The 23,689-nt window shown below is 36.6% G+C and overlaps 2 protein-coding genes across 9 annotated transcripts in view; one reads left to right on the forward strand and one right to left on the reverse strand.

Annotated features, from left to right (window-relative positions):
* The window catches only part of LOC306862721 (myomegalin-like), a 58,714-nt gene extending 41,879 nt beyond the window's left edge, over positions 1–16,835 (forward strand). For 4 of the 8 annotated variants that reach the window (XM_079405646.1, XM_079405650.1, XM_079405648.1 and 1 more), the window contains one exon: positions 1–1,383. In XM_079405646.1, the coding sequence (XP_079261772.1) occupies positions 1–113 (113 nt within the window). In that variant the 3' untranslated portion in view covers positions 114–1,383. Of the gene's footprint in view, positions 1,384–16,737 lie in introns of those variants that run through there. The other 4 variants (XM_079405651.1, XM_079405652.1, XM_079405653.1 and 1 more) reach the window with 2 other exon arrangements.
* Positions 921–23,689, reverse strand: nup188 (nucleoporin 188). Its single transcript, XM_079405655.1, has 44 exons — positions 23,634–23,689; positions 22,949–23,003; positions 22,642–22,715; positions 21,861–21,945; positions 21,527–21,607; positions 21,374–21,418; positions 21,197–21,289; positions 21,004–21,123; positions 20,718–20,929; positions 20,516–20,630; positions 19,752–19,952; positions 19,573–19,662; positions 19,388–19,453; positions 18,155–18,274; positions 17,919–18,045; positions 17,641–17,814; positions 16,730–16,856; positions 16,559–16,646; positions 16,403–16,479; positions 16,150–16,264; positions 15,313–15,433; positions 15,149–15,215; positions 14,936–15,061; positions 14,718–14,851; positions 14,462–14,568; positions 13,274–13,480; positions 13,009–13,178; positions 12,318–12,387; positions 12,144–12,211; positions 11,785–11,980; positions 11,628–11,705; positions 11,078–11,163; positions 10,389–10,534; positions 10,124–10,293; positions 9,070–9,270; positions 7,145–7,237; positions 6,646–6,798; positions 5,966–6,103; positions 3,626–3,700; positions 3,337–3,543; positions 3,131–3,262; positions 3,001–3,053; positions 2,786–2,915; positions 921–2,049 (listed from the first exon to the last, which is right to left on the reverse strand). The coding sequence occupies exons 1-44, from the start codon at positions 23,657–23,659 to the stop codon at positions 1,870–1,872; spliced, it is 5,199 nt and encodes a 1,732-aa protein (XP_079261781.1). The 5' UTR covers positions 23,660–23,689; the 3' UTR covers positions 921–1,869.

The raw sequence follows: 23,689 nt of genomic DNA on the forward strand, positions 1-23,689 counted from the left end.
GACGTCCCAACGAATGGCCAGTGACCAATCAGCAGTCGGGGGGCATGGCCTGTCTTCAGCAGCGTTCAGGCAGAGGTTCAGCCTGCAGTGAAAACTCCTCCCACTGCAGCTGATTGAAACGTCACACTGACCCCAGGTCAGGACTGTTGATTCCTAACATGGTTTTCTCTTTTCATTTGCATTCTTAATTTATTACTCTGCTTTTGAGGTACGCTGATGCCGTTCAGAAGTATTTGCACATATACAGTGAGCATTTAACCGTGTAAAAGGGAATGTTTTTTTTAATAGCAGAAGAGATTTTCTCCTGTAAATACTTTTAGTTTTATACTGGTTTTAGACAGTCTCGTGTTCACTTCTGGTTTCTTGTGATGCTGTACTATCTTGCTTAAGATCTAATATTTTGATGTAAATGAGTGGTACGTGTACATAAAATGAGCTCATGGTTTAATGTAGCAGACTGTTTAAAGTAAATGTATAAACCCTCAAAAAAGTATCTTTGCTTTCATGGTAAACCGGTTTGAATTATACTGAACTAATCAGCATTAGATTTTATACAACTACTCAACCTTTACAGCAAGACTCAAGACTTTAGTCAGATTTTAGTATATATTTATACTGGCAAAACTTTAAAAATCTTATTTTAGTAAGGTTTCTTTGCACGACGACGTTCACTCAATTTTTCATTTACATGCAATTTACGTTTTTTATTAGTAAGCCTATGACATTTGTCTATGAATCCATTTTTATTGGACATTTTAATGGAATAAACAAATCAAGGCTGAATGTGAATGATGCATTTCTACAATGACATCCATAATATCACACAGCACTTATTACTGTATAATAAATTACACTTTTAACCAAAACAGCTAAATGTTGTCATGCATGAACGAAACATGCAACAAATGATTGAGACGAATGACAATTTTTAAACATAATTAGATTTGTATACAATGACTGTGTATGAGAGAGACAAAGTAACTCAGAAATTTATAAATGCATACTTCAGTATAAAAGATAAGCAACATTAAATGGCCGTGATGTTTCCCCGCATATTAATATCAACACGACTGTAATGTGAGACTGATTTTATACAAAAATATTGACTTTTTTTTTTATTTCGCTGATTTAAAAGTATCATTGCATTTTTTTCAAGTTATTTGTATGTTTAAAATATGTAAAACATCAATCGTATAAAAGGTCACACTTCCAAAAAAAATCAGAAGTCGGAATTAATCGGTGCATCTCTAATTTCAAAACATTAAAATGTATTTGTAGACGTTAATGTAGATTAAAGTTAACAAAAATAAACACAAAATAAGGTTTTATGCATTAAATGTTTTCCAACAATTAATATAAAAATGTAACTGTCACAAAAAATGAAAATTCCAATTCTAAAAATTAAATATTTATAACATTTCATTATTTTCCAGCACAAGTGTTATTGTCCATTCAAAAAGTCGGACTGTGTTCAGCTTTACTTCCTTTCAGTTTATTATGGTTATAAGTCAAATATATGGCTGGGACATAGAAAGGTTTCATACAAAACAGATATGGCATACAATCATAACAAACATCTGTAACATGTTTTAATTATATACATGTAACTACAAAAACATTTAAATGAATTTTGACAGTTTTTATCAGCTGCTATAGGACCGTCTGTATTTTTATGAAAGAAAAAAAAAAAAGGTAACCGCTTTTAAATAGAAAAGGCCCTGTGTGTGGTCCAGGTCCCACGATGAGCTTTGGCACCGAAGCCAGAATCACTGAAACGGATTCATTGTGCTGGAGTTTCCCTTTGACTGCGATTCAGATCTCTGAATCAGCGTTTAATACGGAGCTCTGATCAGAGCGAAATGTGTGCGTCTAGCGCTGGATGTGCCGGACGAAGGCTTGGACCAGCTGGATGAAGGGCTCCTGGCCCTCCGGCGTGGCCTTGGATCCTGGTGTAGGTGGTTTGGTTTGCGGTGAGGGAAGCAGCCCGCTGGCTGGGGAGGAAGGGGAACCACGCCGGAAAAAACGGAATAATGACGACAACAATGTACTCTGAAAGAAAACATGAAAATATTTGGGTGAATCTCACGCAAATAGGTCAAAAACTGGTTAAAGGTCATATTTCCCCCCAAAATCAAAAGATATAAAAATCTATGTATACATCATGATGGCATTTATTGGCCTACTGCTTATAACCAGGAAAAAAATACTGTGTCCAGATTGGATAATTATGGTTTTGTAGTAATAAAAATAACTCCCAAAACATGAAAAAAATAAACAAACAGATAAACAAATTAGTCAAAAAGTAGTAATTTGCGTAGGAAAAAAACTGTCCAGAGAGGATGATTATAGTCCTGAAGTCATTCTAAAAATGTAGATATTTAAATAAATAATCTGTAAATAAATAAAAATATAATAAATCTGGAATCTGTTGAAACAAACACTGTCCAGACAGGATGATTATAGTCTTACAGTAATTATATATATATATATAAAAAAAAAATAGATAATTAAACAAAAATCAGTCAATAAATAAAATAAAATAAAAGGAATCTGTGGAAACCCCCCCCCCCCCCCCCCCCCCCCCCTCACTGCAGACAGGATGATTTAGGTCTACAGTAATGAAAATAAGTCACAAAACTTAAAAATATGTAGATAATTAAACAGATAAGTAAAAATAGAAACTGATTTTGAGGTCAAATAATTTCATGATTGGCAATAAAGTTAATGAAAATAATTAATATGAAAGTAATAATTGAATATATCTTAAGCCCAATGAAGGACTCACCAGCTCTGAGCTGAGCTCCTGTTTGAGTCTCTGCTTGTCTCTGGGCAAAACTGAAGGATCCTTCAGACAACGAACAGCCTGAGAGATCAACACGTAGAAGCAGTTCTCCATCGAGAACATCAGCAAAGACCTGAAATCACAGAGAAAGAGCATGAGATGACATCGAGATCAAACCCACACCGCACTGTAAACATCACAGGAGCGTTTCTGCTCACTTCAGCGCTTGAGTGTCCTCAGAGACCACGAGCGGCTCCTTCCTCTTCTCAATCTACAAACACAACAACACAATCAGCACAGAAACAACCAACATTCATTACACAAGAAGAGCAGAAAGCGCTGCACTACCTCTCCCAGCATGCTCAGCGCCACATTAATGGTGGCCATGAGAGTCCCGAACGACGGAGCCACATCAGAGTCAAAAGCAGGAGTGGTGAAACTCAACACAAACAGCATCCTGTACTCCGCAAGGTCCATAGACTAAAACACAGAGAGAAACGTGATTGAACGCTCCAGCCGTGAATGGTGAGTTTTTATATAGTGTGGATGTGTACCTGGTCCAGCAGTATCTGACAGCAGTCTGGTGTGAAGTGTTGTAACGTGGCCAGGGTTTTGCTGAGGATCTTTAACAGACTGCACTGAACCGCCTGCAGCGCTTTAGACTCCGCCTCCTCTCTCTCACCCTCCACCTGCTCTTTGGAGGCGGGCTGTACAGTACGCTGGGGGTGTGGCCCTGGTGGAAGCCCCTCCCCATTCTTGGCCTGAGCAAACAGATTCGCATAATAAACCAACCACCTACAGCACTGAAAAACTAACGATGCGTCAGAGCGTCACGTCTCATACCTGCAGGTAATGATGCAGCATTTTCTTGCTGTGCAGGAGATATGTACACGTCTGACACAGATAGCACAGATTTACCTGAAACACACAAACATCAACTTTTTGGCAGCTGAACCCGTTAGATCAGTGGTCTCAAACTCAATCCCTGGAGGGCCGCAGCTCCACAGAGTTTAGCTCTAAATCACACCTGCTTGGAAGTTTGTAGTGATCCTGAAGAGCTTGATTAGCTGGATCAGGTGCGTTTGATTAGGGTTGGAGCTAAACTGTGCAGAGCGGTGGTCCTCCAGGAATTGAGTTTGAGACCAGTGCTTTAGACAAAATCTCAGGGGAGACTTCAAGTAAATATTTTAAGAAGGGCTGTCAGTTCAACATGTTTACTTAATTAGTTATGAAGAAATAACGTGATTAAAATATTTTAACGCAGTTTGTTAACTGTCCCCACCCCAAGACCTGTACGTCATCTTACATTTCATACAGCTGACTGTTGACTAGGGCTGTCAAAAAAAAAAATTTGAATGTGTCAAATTTAAAATAAAAATCCACATTTGAATTTTAGATGTGCGTCAGGCTGCCTTATCAGCGGCACACAAGATGTGATGACGATGTAGGTGTCATTGCATTTTAATGCTTTTTTTAGCCTATCTAGTTGAACCCACTGGATGCAGCGCTGCTCATTCAAAATATAGCGGAAAAAGAGAACATCAATGCAGAGATGTTTACATCAAAACTGAAACCAATGCGATGCTGCGTCCCAATGTGCCTACTTCTACTATGCCCTTAAAGTATGTACTCTTGTGGTGAAGAAAAAGCACCTGTAACACGCACCCTGTCACTGTAAACTGGCCTGTCAATCATCTTGTCACTGTTAACATCCTCCACATTTAATTTCATACCATATTGGAGAGAAAAAAGTAGCTCGTTTATCTGCCAGTCTGCTCTTTCATGGCGAGAACTCATATTTATCGCATTTTCTAGAGGGACATCTATCACCGTTGCACTCGCGTCTCACACAAGAGAGCCACATGTTTAGAAAGCCATGAAAATGAATGTAAGTTCAACTTTTAAAAGACATGTTTCGAGACTATGGCGGTTTTTAAATATAAAAAGGGTTCTTTGTGTTTGGTTTTCAGTCCTTAGTATTAAACTATAAATACATACATTAAGTTTAAGCAATGTAATTATATATGTTTTATAAACATTCATTTTAAACATTATGCACTTTTTCAAAGATAGACTTGTTATTTTATTGCTTTGAAGAAACGTGCATTAGTAATATTTAGCTTGATGCGCCCTGTTGTGGCCTCAGGAGAGAAGCCAAAAGCCTTTCCCCTTAACAGAAATTATGCCTTTTAAATATAGAATATTGATCATATTTTAGTACAAAATTCGAATTTAGTTTTTCAGCCAATTTGACAGCCCTAATGTTGACAAATATGACGCAGGGCAACAACTCCATAAGCGCAGTTATGCCCTAAAATTTAAGATATTGGTGCAAAATCCCCTGTATGAGTTTTGGTTTCATATTTATATCACATGATAAGCAATATCACACGAGTGCTGTTTTTGTCCCGAATATACAAGTGCAAATGTGTATAAGTGCTTATATATAAGTGCAAATGTGATTTTATACAACAGTTCAGTAAATAAGTTAATGTGTTATATTTTGAACTGTATTTGCTCAGTTTTGCCAACAAAAATATTACCTATAAAGCCACAGCAGAAGTGGTTTCTGAATAAATCTGCGTTTTGAACGAATTGGGTAAATCAATGATTCAAAGGCCCATTCATAGGGAGCCGTTTAGTGAATTCCTGAATGAATCAGCCGTTTAAATGAATGAAAGACTCAAGACATTTACCGCCACCTGCTGGCAGTTTTAGTTTCTTATTCTTCCATTGCATGAATGAATAAAAAAATTAAAAACTGAGATGTTTCTCAAATTATCTTGTGTTCCAAAGTTTATGTTGGGCCGTTGTAGCCTAAACGTTTATGTGTAATAAATTTGATGTTGAATCAAATAAAATATTTATTTCTAAAGCTACTATTTGTAATGTCTCATTTAACACAAAAATAGCATTAAATAATCTTTTGGGAGTATTGTCACAGCGAAATGTAATTTGCGATTAATTAGATTAATTAATTGACACCATGCAATTAATTAGATTCAATATTTGAATCGACTGACAGCCCTAATTTTAAGTCAATATTCAAATGAATTCAATTGTTCACAGTTCAGAGCATTTTATATATTCACTAACACTACAAGTTACAGTACAAATACTTATCTTAAATGATTAACTTCTGAAATAATTGTTGAGGAAAGAAGCAGAAGTGCTGGAGTGTACCTGTACGTCTCTGAGCAGCTGCGGCAGGTGGAAGTGCCACTCTTTGCAGAAGTTGGAGAGCTGGAGCAGGAAGCCCACCGTGTGATCGGCCTCATCCAAACACGCCAGAGACTGAACCGTCCTCACCGCGTTCAGACACTACAACACACAACATCCTCAGTGACCAGTCATACGCTCACAACAGAACAGAACGGAAAAAACTCGGAACAATGTCAACAAAAACTTACTCAAAGAAAATGTGAAAGATGGAATGGAAGGATATATTTTGAGTGAATGTCAAGAAAACAAAAAACAACAGCAACAACAAATGTAGGTTATATCACCTCAAAATCAAAAGAATATATATTTTACATATATAATGAAGCCTAACTATAGGACCTTTACCATTTTTTTTCCAATGACAATTTCATTATAATTAAGTATTTTAAAAGTATTTAAATTGTAGCACTTCTTGTAATGCTTTTAAATTATGCTCATAAAATCCACTGCAACCAGAGAGGATCGTTACTATATTAAAAATGAAAATCTCTATTGAGGATAAGTAAAAAAATTTATAAAAATTAAATATACAGAAAAATAAAAAATAAAGTTCAACTGGTTGAATTACAATGGAAATTTAGGAAACGAAAGAAAATAAATAAATTTCTATAAATATAATCAACATAGGCATAACAACACACCTGCAGGATGCGCTCCTGGTGCACGCCAACAAAGTCGAGCGCTTCATTAATGAAGTTGTAACGGAGAGTTTTCAGCAGACTTTCCATCAGAGACAGGCTCAGTCTGTACACACCCGGCCAGCTGGGGGCGTCCTGAGACTTGCGCACAAACGCCTGACAGAGAGAGAAAGGGATAACAGCTGTGGTCATACGGGGTTGTGGCTAGAGGGGATACAGCTAAAACCGGAAGCTAACAATAAATATCATTTTCTACCTATTAGATTGTGTTTTATTGATGTCTACACCTACCCCAACCCTAAACCTATCCCTTACAATAATGTAAAAACAGTAATTATTGTTGTACAGTGTGACAAACATTACGCAACATTGATGTTCGCCTGCCCAGTAGATGAATCTGTATACCATCCAGCCTTAACCATCATACAGAGTCTAAACCTCCTCATGAAAAAAAAAAAAAAAAAGAAAGTCAAATTAGGATGTTGTAATTGTAAGGCAGTACCTGCGTGGCTCCGTTAGCTGGACCCTCATACACACTGAGCAGAGGAAGACAGATGCTCTGAATCACTCCAGCACCTGCCACTGCTGCTGCCCCCTACAGGAACATGACAAACATTCATTTTAGCCAGTTTACTTCATTTTTGAGTCATCACTTGATGTTCTGTAACGTCCTAGTTTGTGGTACTTCTTCATTTTTGGTGTGAAATACATATTTAATGTTGTTTATGATTTTAACATGTCACCCACATCACAGCCTTAACCCTTCAAGTTTCACATACACTGCATTAAAATCGGCGGTTCATAACCTTTTTGACTCTTTTCATATGGATTTGTTTTGCGAGGCCTTTATGGTCTGCTAAGTTTTGGCTACCTGGAATTTCAATGAAGGTACAGAAACCTCTCAGGTTTCATAAAAATATTTTAATTTGTGTTTTAACAAGTCTTATGGGTTTAGAAATATATGAAGAAGAGTAAATGATGACAATTTCCATTTTTAGGTGAACTAGGGCTTTTAGGATAAGATTTTTTTTTTAAATATCTTTTCCCCTCACAGTTCAGTTACTACTTGAAAATTGAAAAAAAATAAAAAATTATATTCATAAAATATATACCCAGTGGCGGTGCTAGGGCGGGGCTTGACAGGGCTATAGCCCCATCAGAAACTTGCTTAGCCCCGGGCACAGAATTGTGAGATAAAAAGTCGCAATAACCTTTTTTTAATTTTTTTTATTCAGTGGCGAAAACAGGCTTCCATAATCAATTCACTACAGAGATAGTGAAAATAATAAAAAACAAAACTGTTGGCTTACGCTGCATATTAACGGCGCATATTCTCTCTGAGACAACGAGACCAATCTACTCTAACATATGCTGATAACGGTATATAACTGTCTTAAATTATTCCCTTAATATTTCTTTTGCGGCTCATATAGTGAAAAACATGAGAAGAAACGTATTTCGCGTTAAAAAGGTTGTTTTTGAAAATCAGTGCCTGAAGTAAAGCTACTCTGAATTTTCATTGATGACTGCAGTTAATAATTTTAATTATAGGCCTATAATTCCTTGTATAAATTAAGAAACCCGTTTTAAAAAATCTTTTTAAAAGCATTTCAATGAGGAGTAAGCTAATAGCCTATTTTATTATCCTCACAGCATCATGTGGTGATGCACTATGAAATTATTGAGGGGCAATAATTTCATGTAATTTAATAATAAAAGTAATCTGATAATAATAATAGGCCTAATAATAATAATAATGTAACAGGCATACATTAATTGGAAATGCTAAATCCTCTTAATATTGCCAATTTTTAATGCTTATCTCTGGCTATCATCGACACATGATATCATGCAAATCAGCGCAGGGAGGTTATCACCCGCAATGTGTGCCCGTGTGGAAACAGTTTTATGAATTGTAAAAAAAAAAATATACATATATGTTTTTATTGAATTGAAAAAGAAAAAAAATCCCAACTTTCCCTCTTTTCTATATTCGTTCATAAATTATACTTACTTACTTTGTAAGTGCCATATTTGGCAGTTGGCATTATTACTAATAACAGTGGCATATGAGAAGTTTATTACCACAGAAAAAAGTAAAATATGCCTTTTTCAAAGCTGCTGTATATATAAAAAAAAAACTGATCGCTAAAGTTTAGGCGTTCATTACTTTCTCTCAATTTAATTCGTTTTTTAGCAAGCCCCTCTGAACTGTTAAGCCCCCCCTTAGCACTCCTGGAGCCGCCACTGTGTATACCCATAGAGTTTTGATCAATTCACATGACTTTTCCATGTCTAGAAATCACACTTTTATAATTATGCTACCTTACATATCCAAGATTTCTATATCCTGGTGAATACTGTTGGCTTTTGTTCCTCTTTTGTAAATTGCTTTGGATAAAAGCTTCTAAAGCTGCTGTTGTGTACCTGCGGTGTTCTTGCGAGAGTGAGCAGCAGATGAAGCGCTGCCTCAGTGAAGTAAAGGTTCTGTTTGGAGCGCAGACTGAGTTCTAGAGCACTCAGAACCGACGGCAGAACCGGCAGCTTCCTGACCACCTGCAGCCACTGCTCACCATCCTCATCAGCCCGACACAACTCTTTAGAGAGATGAAGAGCTAACACACACACCTGAGACAGAGAGATATACTGGTTATGATCTAAATGGAATAACTGCATACTGTATATACTGAACAATATACTGCCTATTAAATGTGAATAGCATGCATTATATACTCAAGACTTTAAACAGTAACATGTTATGAAAGCTCGTTCCCACCATAAAAAAAAAACCTTCTCAAAATTTATTTTTGTTCCTTGCAATTCTGAGATATAAATTTTCAGTTTGCCCCCCCCAAAAATAAAATGAAAAAAAAAGAATTGAGACAAATACCTTTTTTTTGTTTTTTTTCTTCTATGTGGCAAAAAATATTGATATAAACTCAGACTCTTTTTCTTCACATCTTGGAATTCTACATTTACATTTAGTCATTTAGCAGACACTTTTATCCAAAGCGACTTACAAATGAGGACAATGGAAGCAATCAAAATCAACAAAAGAGCAATGATATTCAAGTGCTATAACAAGTCTCAGTTAGCTTAACATTGTACACGTAGCAAAAAACTTAACCCCCCCCCCCCCCCCCCATTCTAAGTTTACATTTTGGAATTCTGAGTTTATTTCATGGAATTCTGACATTTTATATCTTGCAATTATAATTTTTTCCACCATGGAATGTAAAAAAAAGGTAATTGCAACTCATCTCAATTCTGATATCTCACAATTCTGTCTTGCCTCTGAATTCTGAGTTTACATAACCAAATTCTGACTTTTTTTCTCTTAATTCTGAGTTTGTATGTCAATAGACAAATCTCAATTCTTGGCTTTTGGGAGTTTAAATTGTTAATATCAGGTCAAGTGCAGTACATCATGGGATAGCATATATACATTCAGTGTACAATATACATACAAACACACACTCACTGAGTCTTGCTGGTCTTTCTGGATGTGTGGGCTATCTGTCTCCATGCTGTCCTCCTGAACGTCACCTCTCTGTAAAGTGTGACGTGTGCTGTCAATCAACGCCAGGGCCTCGTCCTGAACCATCTCACACACACACAACAGCAGCTGGGGAAGCTGGGTAATCTCTCCTCCTGAACCAGTAAATGTTCAACAATTGTTAAAACAAAACAAACAATATCCACAGAGTTGGTGGAACGTGTTTTCCCAAACAAACATGCAGACTGACCGTTGAGTCCTTGTATCTGCAGCGCTAAAATGAGAGCTGACAGGAGTTTGGCTTTGGTTCGGTCCGTGAGCTGTTGTTCAGCATGTAGAACGCTTTCCATCATCAGAGACAGGGGCGGCAGTAGAGCTGGAGCAGACACCAACACACTGACACAAACCACATCAGCAATATTAGTTAACACACTCTTTTGAAGAGTTTGATATATTATATAGACAGTACTAACATTCAAAACACCCTTCCCAGTTCATCATGACTTTTTAGTTCATTGTTTTTGTAGCTTATCTTCCGTAAACATTTTTTAATGTTTAAAATTATATTAAAACAAAACTAAAGACGACAAGAACAAAAACACAACTAAAACTTTAAAATCAAAACAAAAAAGAAAAATATTTGTGTGTGTAAAATAGCATGATATTAAAACTTTTTGTATTTTCCCCTTTTTATTTTAATTTGAGTTCAATTTTATAAATTTTTTGTGTTTTTGTCATTTTTATTAGTTACTGTTTTGTTGCTTTGGAAACTAGACGTCATAAATGAAGTTATAAATACTTTTTTATTTAAATATTTCATTTACAGTTAACATTTAACAAAAACGTTATTTTTTTATGGTTTCAGTTTACTATAACAACCTTGACTTTTCTATTCATTTCACACGTGAAGCTGAGCCAGTCATTTACAAAAACACACACCTTTTCCACTGTTTGAGGAGGATGAGGAACAGCGTGACCATCATGGATCCCAGACGCAGACAGAAAACAGACTGAGACATCAGCAGCTGAGAAAGAGAGAAAGATGGAAATTTGAGGTTTTTGTACCAATGTATCATAAGTGTGTTTGTAACAAAGCAATACAAAAAAAGTCATACATTTTCTTTACACAGTAAGATCAGGACTTAAGATAACTGTAATTATTAAAGCTCAATTTAAGAACATTAAAGGCAATATGTAGATATATAGTCATGGGTGCTCATATGTGACCCTGGACCACAAGATCTATACATCATCTCAAAGCTGAATAAATAAGCTTTCCATTGATGTATGCATGTGATTTATTTACAGTAGGAAATTTACAAAATATCTTCATGGAACATGATCTTTACTATCCTAATGATTTTTGGCATAAAAGAAAAATCAATAATTTTGACCCATATAATGTATTTTTGGCTATTGCTACAAATATACCCCAGCGACTTAAGACTGGTTTTGTGGTCCAGGGTCACATATGCATAAGGTAACTTACCGCTGCTTTGGTCCCTTCCAACACATCCATGAAAAGCTTCTGCCTGACAGTGTCATCTTTCAGATGCATCACCTCAGACTACAAACACACGAGACAGGTTATGATAAACACCAGTAGTATAACCGTGAGATGTGTGAAGTTGAGTGCAGCTGCTCACATGACTGGTGGAGAGTATTAAGAGCGTCCTCCAGGCGGAGATGAGCATCTGAGACTCGGACAGAGAGCGCAGTCCCTCCTCTTCACTGTCACACGCCACACACACCAGATCACGCACGTAATCCGACCAGAACTCATAGCGGCGCTTACTGCTGAAACTCTCCAGAGCCACTTTCAGAGACGGATCCAACACACCACTGAAAGACACACACAGACAGTCAGACAGACAACTGTTTGTAAAAAACTTCTTTTACTAATTATTTGATCAATTTTGAAGCAGCTGTTAGGAGTATAAGCTGTTTTTGAATGGAACAGCATATCCTGTGAGTATGGCCTCTTACACACTTGTGTAGATCATACCTGACAACATAGTAGATCTCAAGGGCGATTATCTTCATCACAAAGGCACAAGACTCCAGAACACACGGCTACATAAAAAGAAACACAAAGAAACAATCAAACAAGAAATAAAATACTTTGGGAACATTTGTGTCTTCAAGTTATTACTATTTATGCACACAAACACACACATACCTCTGTGGACTCAGATGGGGGAGGTAAGTTTCCAAATAAAGGAGTTGTTAGGTTCTCCCAGAATTTTTCTCTGTAACGATAAAAGATCAGATGGTTGGTTTAATTCTTAATTACAACCAACCAAATTATGTAACGTAAGTGGACATACATCAGTGGGCCAACCGTAACCTTAAGCTACGAGAATACTTTTTGTACACAAGGGAGGAGACGAATTGTTAAATAAAGTCTTTTTTTTTCTTCTTTGCATACAAAAAGTATTCTCGTAGCTTCATAAAGTTATGGTCGAACCACTGATGGCATATGGACTACTCTGACAATGTTTTTTAATACTTTTCTGGGCCTCGACAGTATTAATTGTTTGGCAGTCAATTGGACAGTCAGAAGCCTCCCGGTTTTCATCCAAAATATATTAAATTGTGCTCCGAAGACGAACGAAGCTTTTACGGATTTGGAACAACATGGGGGTAAGTGATTAATCACAAAATTTTAATTTTGGGGTGGAGTAACCCTTTAATATATTAATATTAGCTTTTATAAAAATGTTTTAAAACAGCAGCTTCATCATAACTATGACAGAATTACTGGAAATTGCCCATCAGGAAGCCTCTGAATACTGTGTTGGACAACAGGGACCTTTGAGCAAAAAAGCTTGAGAAGCACTGCCCAACTGCGTCATGTGTGAGAGACTCACTTGGTCCTGAGCACCGAGAGCGCACTGTCCCGTCTGTCCTGCCAGAGCGCGTGGAGGAAGGCCAGTGCCGCCCTGTGCAGGAGTGGAGGACACCAGTACTTCCCCTGCTGCTTAGAGTCCAACAACTCCAACACCACTGACAAACAGCTCCACTCTCCCAGAGAAAACTCCTACACACAGAGAGAGACAAACCAGACAATCACACACTGCTCTGAATCATTCACCATCGCACACTAACTCTATGAGCATTTGCGTAACCTCTGACCTTTGCCCCGTCGCTGCCGTCTTTGGTCTCCAGGTTGAGGAAGAGCTCAATGAGTCCAGGCTGTGTTTCCACAGCCACAGTGAGGAACTCCAGTATGGTAACTTTAATACGCATGTCTTCAGTTCTGCTCTGTAGTCGCGTCAGAAATGCATCTCTGATCGCAGCAGCATCACTGCCCAGACAAGCGTACACGGACATGGGAGCCACCTGAACATAGCACACACAATACACATTTCTTATATCATGGTGGGACTTCTACTGTTATTAAATTAAAATAACTAAACTAATTACCATAAAAATTTAATTACTATACATCAACCAAGATATTTAATGACAGATACTGTTTATATTGAACAGTGAATGACAAAAAGGTTATTTATATACATTAGAATATTTATTAATATTTTGAAATAGCTTTTTATTTTTATATTTTCAGTTTTAACGTGTAAATTTTGTTTTAGTATCTTTGTTGAGCTTTTGACACTATTTCTATTTGTCTTTTAATTTTATTTCAGATTTAGTTTTTTTGTTTTAGTAATGATTACTAGTAATATTTTTTTTTAGTAATGAATTTATTGATTATACAGTGTGAGTATTAAATAAAACCAATGGTTAAACCCATTATTGGATTCTCTCTAATATAAATTTATTCAAACTAGTGTTATTTTAGTATTATTTTTACACATTATAGTATTTATTCAGATTTTAATTAGCTCTTATTTTTATACTTTCAGTTTTTAATTTAGCTTAATTTAGATCTAAGTTTAGTAAATTTGTTATGTGAAATATTTTTAATATTTTTCAGCTTTAGTAACGATTCTTTATTATTATTATTTTTTTAGCAGTGATTATATTGAACAGTGGGAGTATGAAAATCAATAGTCAAACCAGATTTGAGGTTTTCCTCAACTAAAAAGTTAAACCAGCGTTACTTTACTGTATGTATGTCTTAATATTCTATTATTAGTTTTGATTTTGGGTTATAATTTTTTTTATTCATCTAATATTTTTAGTTCAAATTTATTCCAGTTAACGAAAATGTTAACATTTTTTACAGTTTTAGTTAACAATAACAACACTCACTCAAACCCCAAAGTTCAGGCATTTTACATGTAAAACTACATTATTTAGTCCCTTTATGAAGCTGTTTTTCACATGAAGACCACAACAACGTGTCAAAAGCATTACCGTGGCAAGTCTCTTCAGCAGCTGTATAGCAAGTCGTGGCAGTGCTGGGTCGTGCTTGTGGTAAATATACTTCGCCAACACAGCGATCAGGTTGTTGCCATGACCACCTGCAAAAAAAAAAAAAAACTTGCATGATCACTAGATGTCAGGAACAGACAAATCTATGGGAAAGTTTAAGTATTTATTATTATAAGCAATCCCTGACAGAACAGTCTAATATTTCACATCTACCATGCACTGAAGTCTGTGTACTAACCGTGCTGTGTCAGCGCTTGCTCCAGAGGTGAGGCCGTATCAGACTGTGGTTTGAGTCGGATCACATTGTTGGTGACTGAGAACGCCAACTTCACAGTCTGGATCAGAACCTGACCAGGTCCCTCAGACCCACCACTGCAGACAGACAGACAAACTCAAACCCACTGACTCATGTAAAAAGGACGAGCCTGAATCCATATTAAAAGCTCAATTGCGTACCTGCTGGGCTGTGCTGCGAGCACCATGTTGATAGTGTCCACTCCCACACCCATGATGTTGACCACTGCCTGTCCTGCCTCAGTGTTGGCCAGACTGTAGATACACAATGACTGCAGACTTGGGGAGCTGCAGAGGTCACACATCAAGAATGTGAGAACCAAATGTAGACCACATGAAATAAATGAAAATGAAATATCATCTGCATCCTCTTACCTGCCCTCTGACTCCCCCTCCTGACTTAGATTTAGAATAGCATGAACCAGCTCTAGAATCAAACAACCTGACAGAGAACAGTGAGTAGAGAAAGGGTTAAGCAAATACCAGTAAATTTAAGAGAAACTGAGAATTTCAGACATAATGTTGTGCAAGTAGCTCACCGATCCTCTCTCGCACTCCATAGGTGTTGTAGCGCCACTTATGATATGTAGGCAGCATTTCTTTCAGAACCAGTAGCACACATGGGATGAGTCCTTTGCTCTGAGTACTGCCCAACTGACCCTGAAAAACACACACACACATTAAAATGACTTAATATCCACCAATGTAGTAAGGCTGCATGACTTGGTTGGGGAAAAAATCTAATTGCAATTAAAAATAATAATAAAAAAATAAATAAATAATATATATATATATATATATATATATATATATATATATATATATATATATATATATATATATATATATATATATATATATATATATTACAGTTGTAACATTTTGTTATAAAATAAAAAATACAGAAGAAAAAAAAAGACTGATATAATAAATGTAGATGACATTATTACGATTACTTTTTTCTATTGTATATTTAAATTATTTATGAGATGTATTATTAAATAATAATTATTATTATTACTATTTAGAGTACATATTAAATTATTTACAATGATAATACTTATTGCGGTCTTTATTCCTTTTTTTAAACATTAAACTGAGACACTAAAACATAAAACTGAGACTGAAAACAGCTGATCACAAGCTGCTCGTGTGTAAAACAGTGCCACGCTTCACTCTGAAACACGCAGTCATATATTTACTTGATTACAGCCTTTGCAAGCAATTTGATAATCACACAAGCAACATTGTGAATTTGGTTTAATTTCAATTAATCATGCAGCCTTACAATGTAGTCTGTATTGTAGTGATACGTGGTTAGCTAAAAACTTGGTCATTTTGAGATGATTGGTCATAACAGCTGATAAATGCATTACCTTGACGAGTGTGGTCACTAGTCTTAAAAAGGCAATGGTCACACTGTACTCTCCTCTGGGCTGTTCGATCAATACCAGCAGGTTGCCATAGTTACCAGCCTTCATGCCCTCTGCACTGAAACACACACATACACCCACACCAAACACGTCATTTTTCAGGTTTCTCTGACTTTAACAGATGAATATGCTTCTTGTTCACTAGTTCTGCATGTGTGTGTGTGTGTGTGTGTGTGTGTGTGTGTGTGTGTATCACCTGATGGTCTGTGCCATGTTAGTCAGAGGGGTGGAGGCGAATGGAAGAAAGCCGGTGTGATGCAGACTGGACCAAACCTGTATCAGGAGCAAAGGCTGCTTAGTCCTAGATCATCACTTCATATAACCCTGACTTAATATAACTGTGAACATTTACCTTCCCAGGCTGCCGAGCAGCCAGAGCGATAAGGCAGTTGACGCAGGAAGTGATCACATCTACCGGAGGGTTAATAACGGAGGTCAACCTAGAACATGAATCACACACCGTCAGTTTCGTTGATAATGTATTGTTCACTGTTTGGTCTTCATGTTTACATGTGCACTTCACCTCTGTAGCAGCATGTAGATCCGTGATGTGAGCGGCAGCAGACAGTCAGACACCGTCCAATCTGTGCTGATGATCTTATGAACCAGATCCAAGATGGGCTTCACTCGCTCACAGTGTGCCAACACATCTATTCGCCCGAGACAGATGTCAATAGCAGGTAAAAAGGCAGCAGCATTTTAACAAAATGTAAAAATGTTTAAATCCATAGGGATCTATGATTTCCACTATGTATCCAGTCATAAAAATTTACAGTATATGTAAAGGAAAATCCTGGATAAATACAAAGTAGGGCTGTACACTTCAAATCCTGATACGGACTATTGATAATAAACATCTGTTGTGCAGCACTTTGTTTGCTAAACAAATAAAAGCAATTGTTACATTTTCATTTGATTACATTTTAAAAGATTAATTAAATTGTTACTGTTTTATATTATTAAATCAAATGTCCAGAAAAATTAAAACAGAACACAGAATTTCTTAAAAAAAAAAAAAAAAAAAACATTTCTTAAAGCCCAATTATTGTATTCATTTTATTAAGTTATTAAATGTTGAAGTTTCATGAATTTAATGAATTAATTAACATTCTTTCTGATAATTAAACCATTTAATTTAATAATTAAAAACTTAAATAAATTAAATTAAAATTCAAACCTAAAAATGTACGTTTCATTATTTCAAATAATTAGACATGCTTTTTGATTACTAAAATGTAATTTAATCATTAAATTGTAATACAGAGACATTACAAAAAAAGGAATTTAGGGGAAAAAATAAAACTTTTCATAAGGCCCTAAAAATTTCATTATAAATAAATTGTTACATTTGTATAAATTTCATGCTTTCAATTAATTAGACATGCTTTTTGATTAATAGGGCCCTTAATACACTTAAGTTTTGAGTGTTCGCACCTGCAGTAGAAACAACGTGCAGCAGCATCTCAATCTCACAGGTGAAGAGAGTCCATGAGCTATAGCTATAGTCCCAGCGCACCAGGAAACCCTGTTCACCCAAAGACAGCTGCTTTCCTTCACACACCTGTCCAAAACATCCCTGAGGCATCCGCAGGTTGGTCTGACCCACCCCTGAACATACAGATAACATGAGAGAAAATGTCACAAAGACATGTTTCAGATGCAATCAGGCAAAAAGACGTCAAGACACAGGAACATATGTTTTCAGCACTGACCCAGAGGGTAGAGGAGTTTAGGAGTCTGTCTCCTCCACAGAGTGCCGTCCTCTCTGGAGATCACATCATTGGGTTTGTGCTTATAGGCCTCAGTGTAGAACGACATCTTATCTAAAAAGGTGTACACCTGAGAGACAGACCATGAAATGCACATGATATTGTGCATAAGTGTGCATCTACATATATATATATATTAGAAAATGTTAAGAGGGCCTTTTCAAACTTTTTAGTTTTACCTTCTTAGCAGTCGATTTGTCAGACAGCAGTGCAGTGAGCAGCTGTAGTAAAGGTCCAGTCCTATGTGGAAACACACCCACTGCACTGTCCAGAATCACACCGAGACCCATGTTTGGCTTCTGTAGGGCACAACCAGAGGTCAAATCACAAACATTTCAGAGAAAAAACAGAGAATCTACAAATGGTGGTTTTACTTAAAGCTGCAGTCCATACGTTTTGCCTTCCTTGTCTCCATTTCTGTTTGAAAACCTGGAATTGCTGCTCTGTGCGGAATTATTTTCTGTGCGTGGGGTTGTGCTCCGGCACGGCTCCAGCGCGGATGAATTTAATGTTTGGCTGTCAGTCACCGCACTGGTGTGGATACTGTACTTCGGAATCAAAGATTCTAGCCTACGTCTTGAAATATAAGACCCACATAAGAATTTTCACCATATATTGCCATCTGAACAAGTAACAAATCTGCCACGTTTGTTCTGACCAACTGAGGAAAAAAGCATTACAATAAATCGCGAATGGTAATTAAATTTAACAATCAGTTAGCTCATATCACATCTAACCATGCAAATTATTATTATTGTTATAATTTATTCTCAAATTATTAAATGTTAACAATATCAGCATTGCGAGTAGGCTATAGTGTGTATTAGCATGCAGATTTCAATTTCTGTACCGTCTAATCTAACTGTCATGCCATTCGAATTTCATTTAAAGGAATTCTTTTAACCCAACAAGCAAACTATGCTCCCTTGAACTGGTTTTCTTTAAAATACAACTCTTTTGTAATCCCAGGCTATCTGTAATCATAAGCACATTTAAAACTGGAATATAATTTAATTTCATTCACATGTGTTTCATAAACACAATCCTTTCTGGATCACAATCGACCATCAAAATAATAAATTTAATTATTCTAGCTGCTGTGAGAAAAGGCTATAAATGATCTGTCACCTGCACCTGCAGGATCCTCACATGCGATAGCCTACTAGCCAGGACACCTTCTTTATGTTTACAGACGTGACGTAATGACGCAGTGAATTTCCCACGAAAAACCTACCAGTACCACTCAAATTAGAAAACATTATTATAAGCTAACCGTTGTGAATCGGGCTAAAGTAAGGCAATAGTTTTGAACACTGGCTGGTTATGTACTTGCTCAAATATTGATTTCGGATCATTTTGAACCAAAAAAGTTATGGACTGCAGCTTTAATGTACATCAATTGTTTTGCTCACCGACTCCCAGAAAAGCTCAGCCAGACTCGGAGCAGCAAGAACTTCACATGCTGCATTGATCAGATGCTACAGACAGAATAATTAACAGACTTATCCAAGATGAATGCGTAATTTATTATTAATGAATACCAGTAAAACGACATTAAGTTTTGATCTCTGTCTGTTGGTTTTATGTATTTTTGTACCTGTTGGCTGCCGAGTGTGTCTTCTTCAAAAGAGGTGATGACAAAAGACAGGAGACCATATATACACATCCGCGCAGTGCTTGCTGTACACTAAAATGAGACAGAGACATGTGACAGTATGCGTAAAGATCCACGTCACCATTGGAGAAAGTTTTTTTTGTTTAATCTAAGCAATTTACGTTATTTCCAGTGCTGCCGAGTGCCTGCAGCATGTTGGTGAGGTACTGAAAGACTCCAAGCTGCAGTGTCGTGTGTCCTAGACGTCTGATCACAGAGCTCACTTCCTCTGGACGCAGTGTGTGTCGCAGCAGAACCCAGGCCAAGAGAACCGGCCCGTGGTGAGAGATGTCACCAAATGTCAACAGCATCTGATCCACTTCCTGCACACACACAACAGTTGATAAACAAAAAAAGCAAATCCTCTAAATTTTAAGTGAAACAAAATTGCTCATCCATTTAAAAAAAAAAAAAAGTTAATTTCTAAATATGCAATTTCATTCTAAAGTTTGGGGTCAACAGGATTTTTTGAAAAATGTATTCAGCAAGGATGCATTAAGATTGATCAAAAGTCATTTGTAACATCATAAAAGATTTATATTTCAAATAAAAGCTGTTCTTTTGAACTTTCTATTCATCAAAGAATCCTAAAAAAAAAAGGATCACAGTTTCCACAAAAATATGAAGCATCACAATTGTTCTCAACACTGATAATGAGAAAAAATATTTCTGGAGCAACAAATCAGCCTATTAGAATGATTTCTGAAGGATCATGTGACACTGATCAAAGAAATAAATTACATTTTAAATTATATTTGAATAGAAAACACTTATTTTAAATTGCAACAATATTTCACAATATTAATGTATTTCTGATCAAATGAATGCTGCCTTGGTGAGAATAAGAGAGTTCTTCAACATCTGTATGATAGCGTATGTTCAATACCTTGCAAATATCCTGTTGGTCATAAAACTGATGCTGTTCTGTTCTGTCTTCAAGAGCACATTTATGCAGGAAGTCGACATCCATCCCCTCCACAAGAATCAAAGAACTGAAATAGCTGTTGAGAGGATGACAATTCAGGTATTTTAAAACATTGTTTGTGGTTGTATGAGAAGAAAAGGATCAGGTGACTGCATGTTCTGACCCGATGCGTTCAACCAGCACGTCCATGCTCTTGTCCACGAGATGTCGATTGGTCTGCCGCTGTCCAAAGCCCTGCTCCTTAAACAGCCGTGTGAAGGTGGAAAGGTCATTGGGAGGCATCTCGAAGTACGCATAATACAGGAACAAGATCTCCAGCAGCAGGGCCTGTTCCTTCAGACACTGCACAAACCAGTGGGACACCTGCCTCTCCGTCTACACAGAGATGAACAGATCCTAAGTCAAACTCTACAGGTGATGCTGCTTTAAACACAATCATATCTTCTCACCATCAGGTTTCCATGCGTCTCCCATGTTGGAGCTTCTGATTTGGACAGCGACTCAAACTGCTGCCTGTAGTTGGACACCAGATCTTTCTCCAGTTTACTAACACAGTTGGAGTACTCTGCCTAAAAAGAAAACGGATGTATAAAATTCATTTGGTTTCTGACTGTCTAATAGAATAGCTGATTTCTTATTTACCGTGTATGGATGTCTCTCATCCTGGAAGTACGTGAGGAGGTGGAGAACACAGCGTAGAACGCAGAGTCTTTCTTCATAGTAGTAATCTGCTATCTGTACAACACAATTTCAACATGGGTCACCTTATAATATATTTTAGAGTCATTTTTAGTGTTGAAGCAATGTTTAGTTTCAAACCTTCAGCAGCAGAGCTTGACTCTGTCTCTCATCCTGCAGCACAGCCTGATGGGAACAAGAGGAGGATTATTTATTTATTTACACAACCTGGCTCTCGTCATGTTCGTGCACGCTTCAGCTGTACATGCGTGTACCACATGATGCCGAGCTCACCTTGAGTGTGTTTCGTGTGCCCCTGTAGTCCTCCTGAAGGTAACACTGAAGAATCCGAACGCTTTGCTGTTCATCCAAACCCTGACATGAAACACACACACAAATATTTGTCCACTCCTGATGTCTCAATCCAGTTACTCTTACTTAGCCAGTATGTATAAATCAAATAAGAGAGAGTGCAATGTTTTCAAAACCAAGAGAGACATCATCCTAGAAAGCATTTTGGGTAAAAACATGCATATGATAAACAAAATAAATTGCTGCACTTTAAGTTGTGGTCAAAGTAGGCAGTTCACTAAGTTTTAAAATACATCCAATGTGCCCAGACTCTCACCAGAAGTTTGCTGATCCTGAGTCCGAAGTCTTTGAGAGCTTGTGGTATGTCTTTATCTGCTTTCAGCTTGTCTGCAGCTGATATGCTGCACATAACATTTCATCATTTACAACATGTTCAACAACAGCAAAATTATTAATTTCATGAGGTATGTTTACATACACTAACTTTAGCGTTATTTTACCATTGAATATACTATTATAGTTTTTGTTCATTTTGAATTAATCAGTTTAATTTAGTACTTCATCTTAAACTAAATGAGAAATGCTGCCTTGGCAAGTAGCCAAAATATTTTAAAAATTATGGTTTTATTTATCGATAATACCCTCACTAATTATCATCAATTCGAAAGAAATTAATCAGATTCTATATTCTGAAAAGTCTGTATGTAAACCTAAAATTAGCATATTTGTTTTCATGCACATTATATGTATTCTAAACAAAACTGGATGTGTTCAACAGGTATACCACGGAGTATGTATATCTACTTGACTTCATCCTAAACCTTAATCTTTCCCTCCTTCCCTTACTAGCTTGTACTTATTTGAACAATGACTGAGACTTGGTGTTACGAGCACTTCCTCTGTCTGATTGCCTCTTCAAGATGAATCGCTTCTTGTATTCCCCATTTGTAAGTGGCTTTGGATAAAAGCGTCTGCCAAATGACTATCAATATCATTAAATTAATATCTCCCTAGCTTGATAAAGCCAAACTCTTCTTTGTGATGAGGTTATTTATTTTTACATCTTACATGTTTGTACATTTTTAATGTTGTGTTACCTGGGTGGTTTGTAGAAGGACAGACCCTGCAGCAGTCTCTCACAGTCCCGATCCAATTCAGCCTCGATTTGGGCCTGCAGGATGACAAGAGAAAATCACAGGTCACAAGTGATGGAGACAGGAGCTGCACTGTAAAAGGATACCTCATCAAATCAGTACAGTTTAAGAATAAAACAGCTTTATAAATAGGCTTCCTTTACAGAATTCTCTCAAATTAACCATTTTTGTATATACACAACTGTCCAATTAAATCAGTGTACTTCTGTTGTTATTAAATACATCAGAAATGACTGGTCTGAGTACTAACCGGTTCTCGAAGTGCAGATCTGCCCAGCAAGATAGTCCATAACTCTCGGCTGCTCCTAAATAAAAGTATTTAAATATGCCATTATTATACTCCAGAACTGATATAAAGCCAGTGTAACTTTTATTTAATTTAATTTATTTTACATCAAATCGTATTCTTGAATTAAGCCATTCATTTTCAACAACAAAAAAACACAGGGACAGCTCAATTACATATTTTTATACATTTCATAAACTGCTTATATATATATATATATATATATATATATATATATATATATATATATATATACACACACCATATTTATCCTTTATTAATAAGCACCTTGTATAGATGTGTAATAAGATACATAAACAAACAATCAATTCAAACTCCTATAATTCGCTCTCACAAAGAGAAGTCGAAACAAGAGGAACATTTGCACAATTAATCAAGGTTAATATATTTATTTCGTATAATGTTTAAGAAGTTGACGGTTGTTTTGATTTTGTATTTGAATTGAAGTCGCGCGGGTCTGTCACACGCGACCGACTCGTGCGGCCGTTACATGTCAAATAAACAGCACGTTTAAGACATATCAACCACACGTGTTATGGCTAAATAGCAGGTATAAAATAACTAAACAATATCCAACTACTAGCTCTTTATAAACAACCTTTGTAAGTTTCGCATTCTTCCATTTTACCTGACACACATCTCCGAGTCCGCCATCTTCACCCGGATCACGTGACTAACACAAAC

The sequence above is a fragment of the Barbus barbus genome (assembly GCF_936440315.1).
Source record: "Barbus barbus genome assembly, chromosome: 43".
Classification (NCBI taxonomy): domain Eukaryota; kingdom Metazoa; phylum Chordata; class Actinopteri; order Cypriniformes; family Cyprinidae; genus Barbus; species Barbus barbus.

Coding starts and splice junctions, on each gene's coding strand:
- nup188 (XM_079405655.1), bottom strand. CDS start 23,659: ATGGCGGACTCGGAGATGTGTGTCAG. Junction 23,004..23,633: donor GACTCGGAGATGTGTGTCAG/GTAAAATGGAAG, acceptor ACTTTTATTTAG/GAGCAGCCGAGAGTTATGGA. Junction 19,454..19,572: donor ACACACTCGGCAGCCAACAG/GTACAAAAATAC, acceptor TTCTGTCTGTAG/CATCTGATCAATGCAGCATG.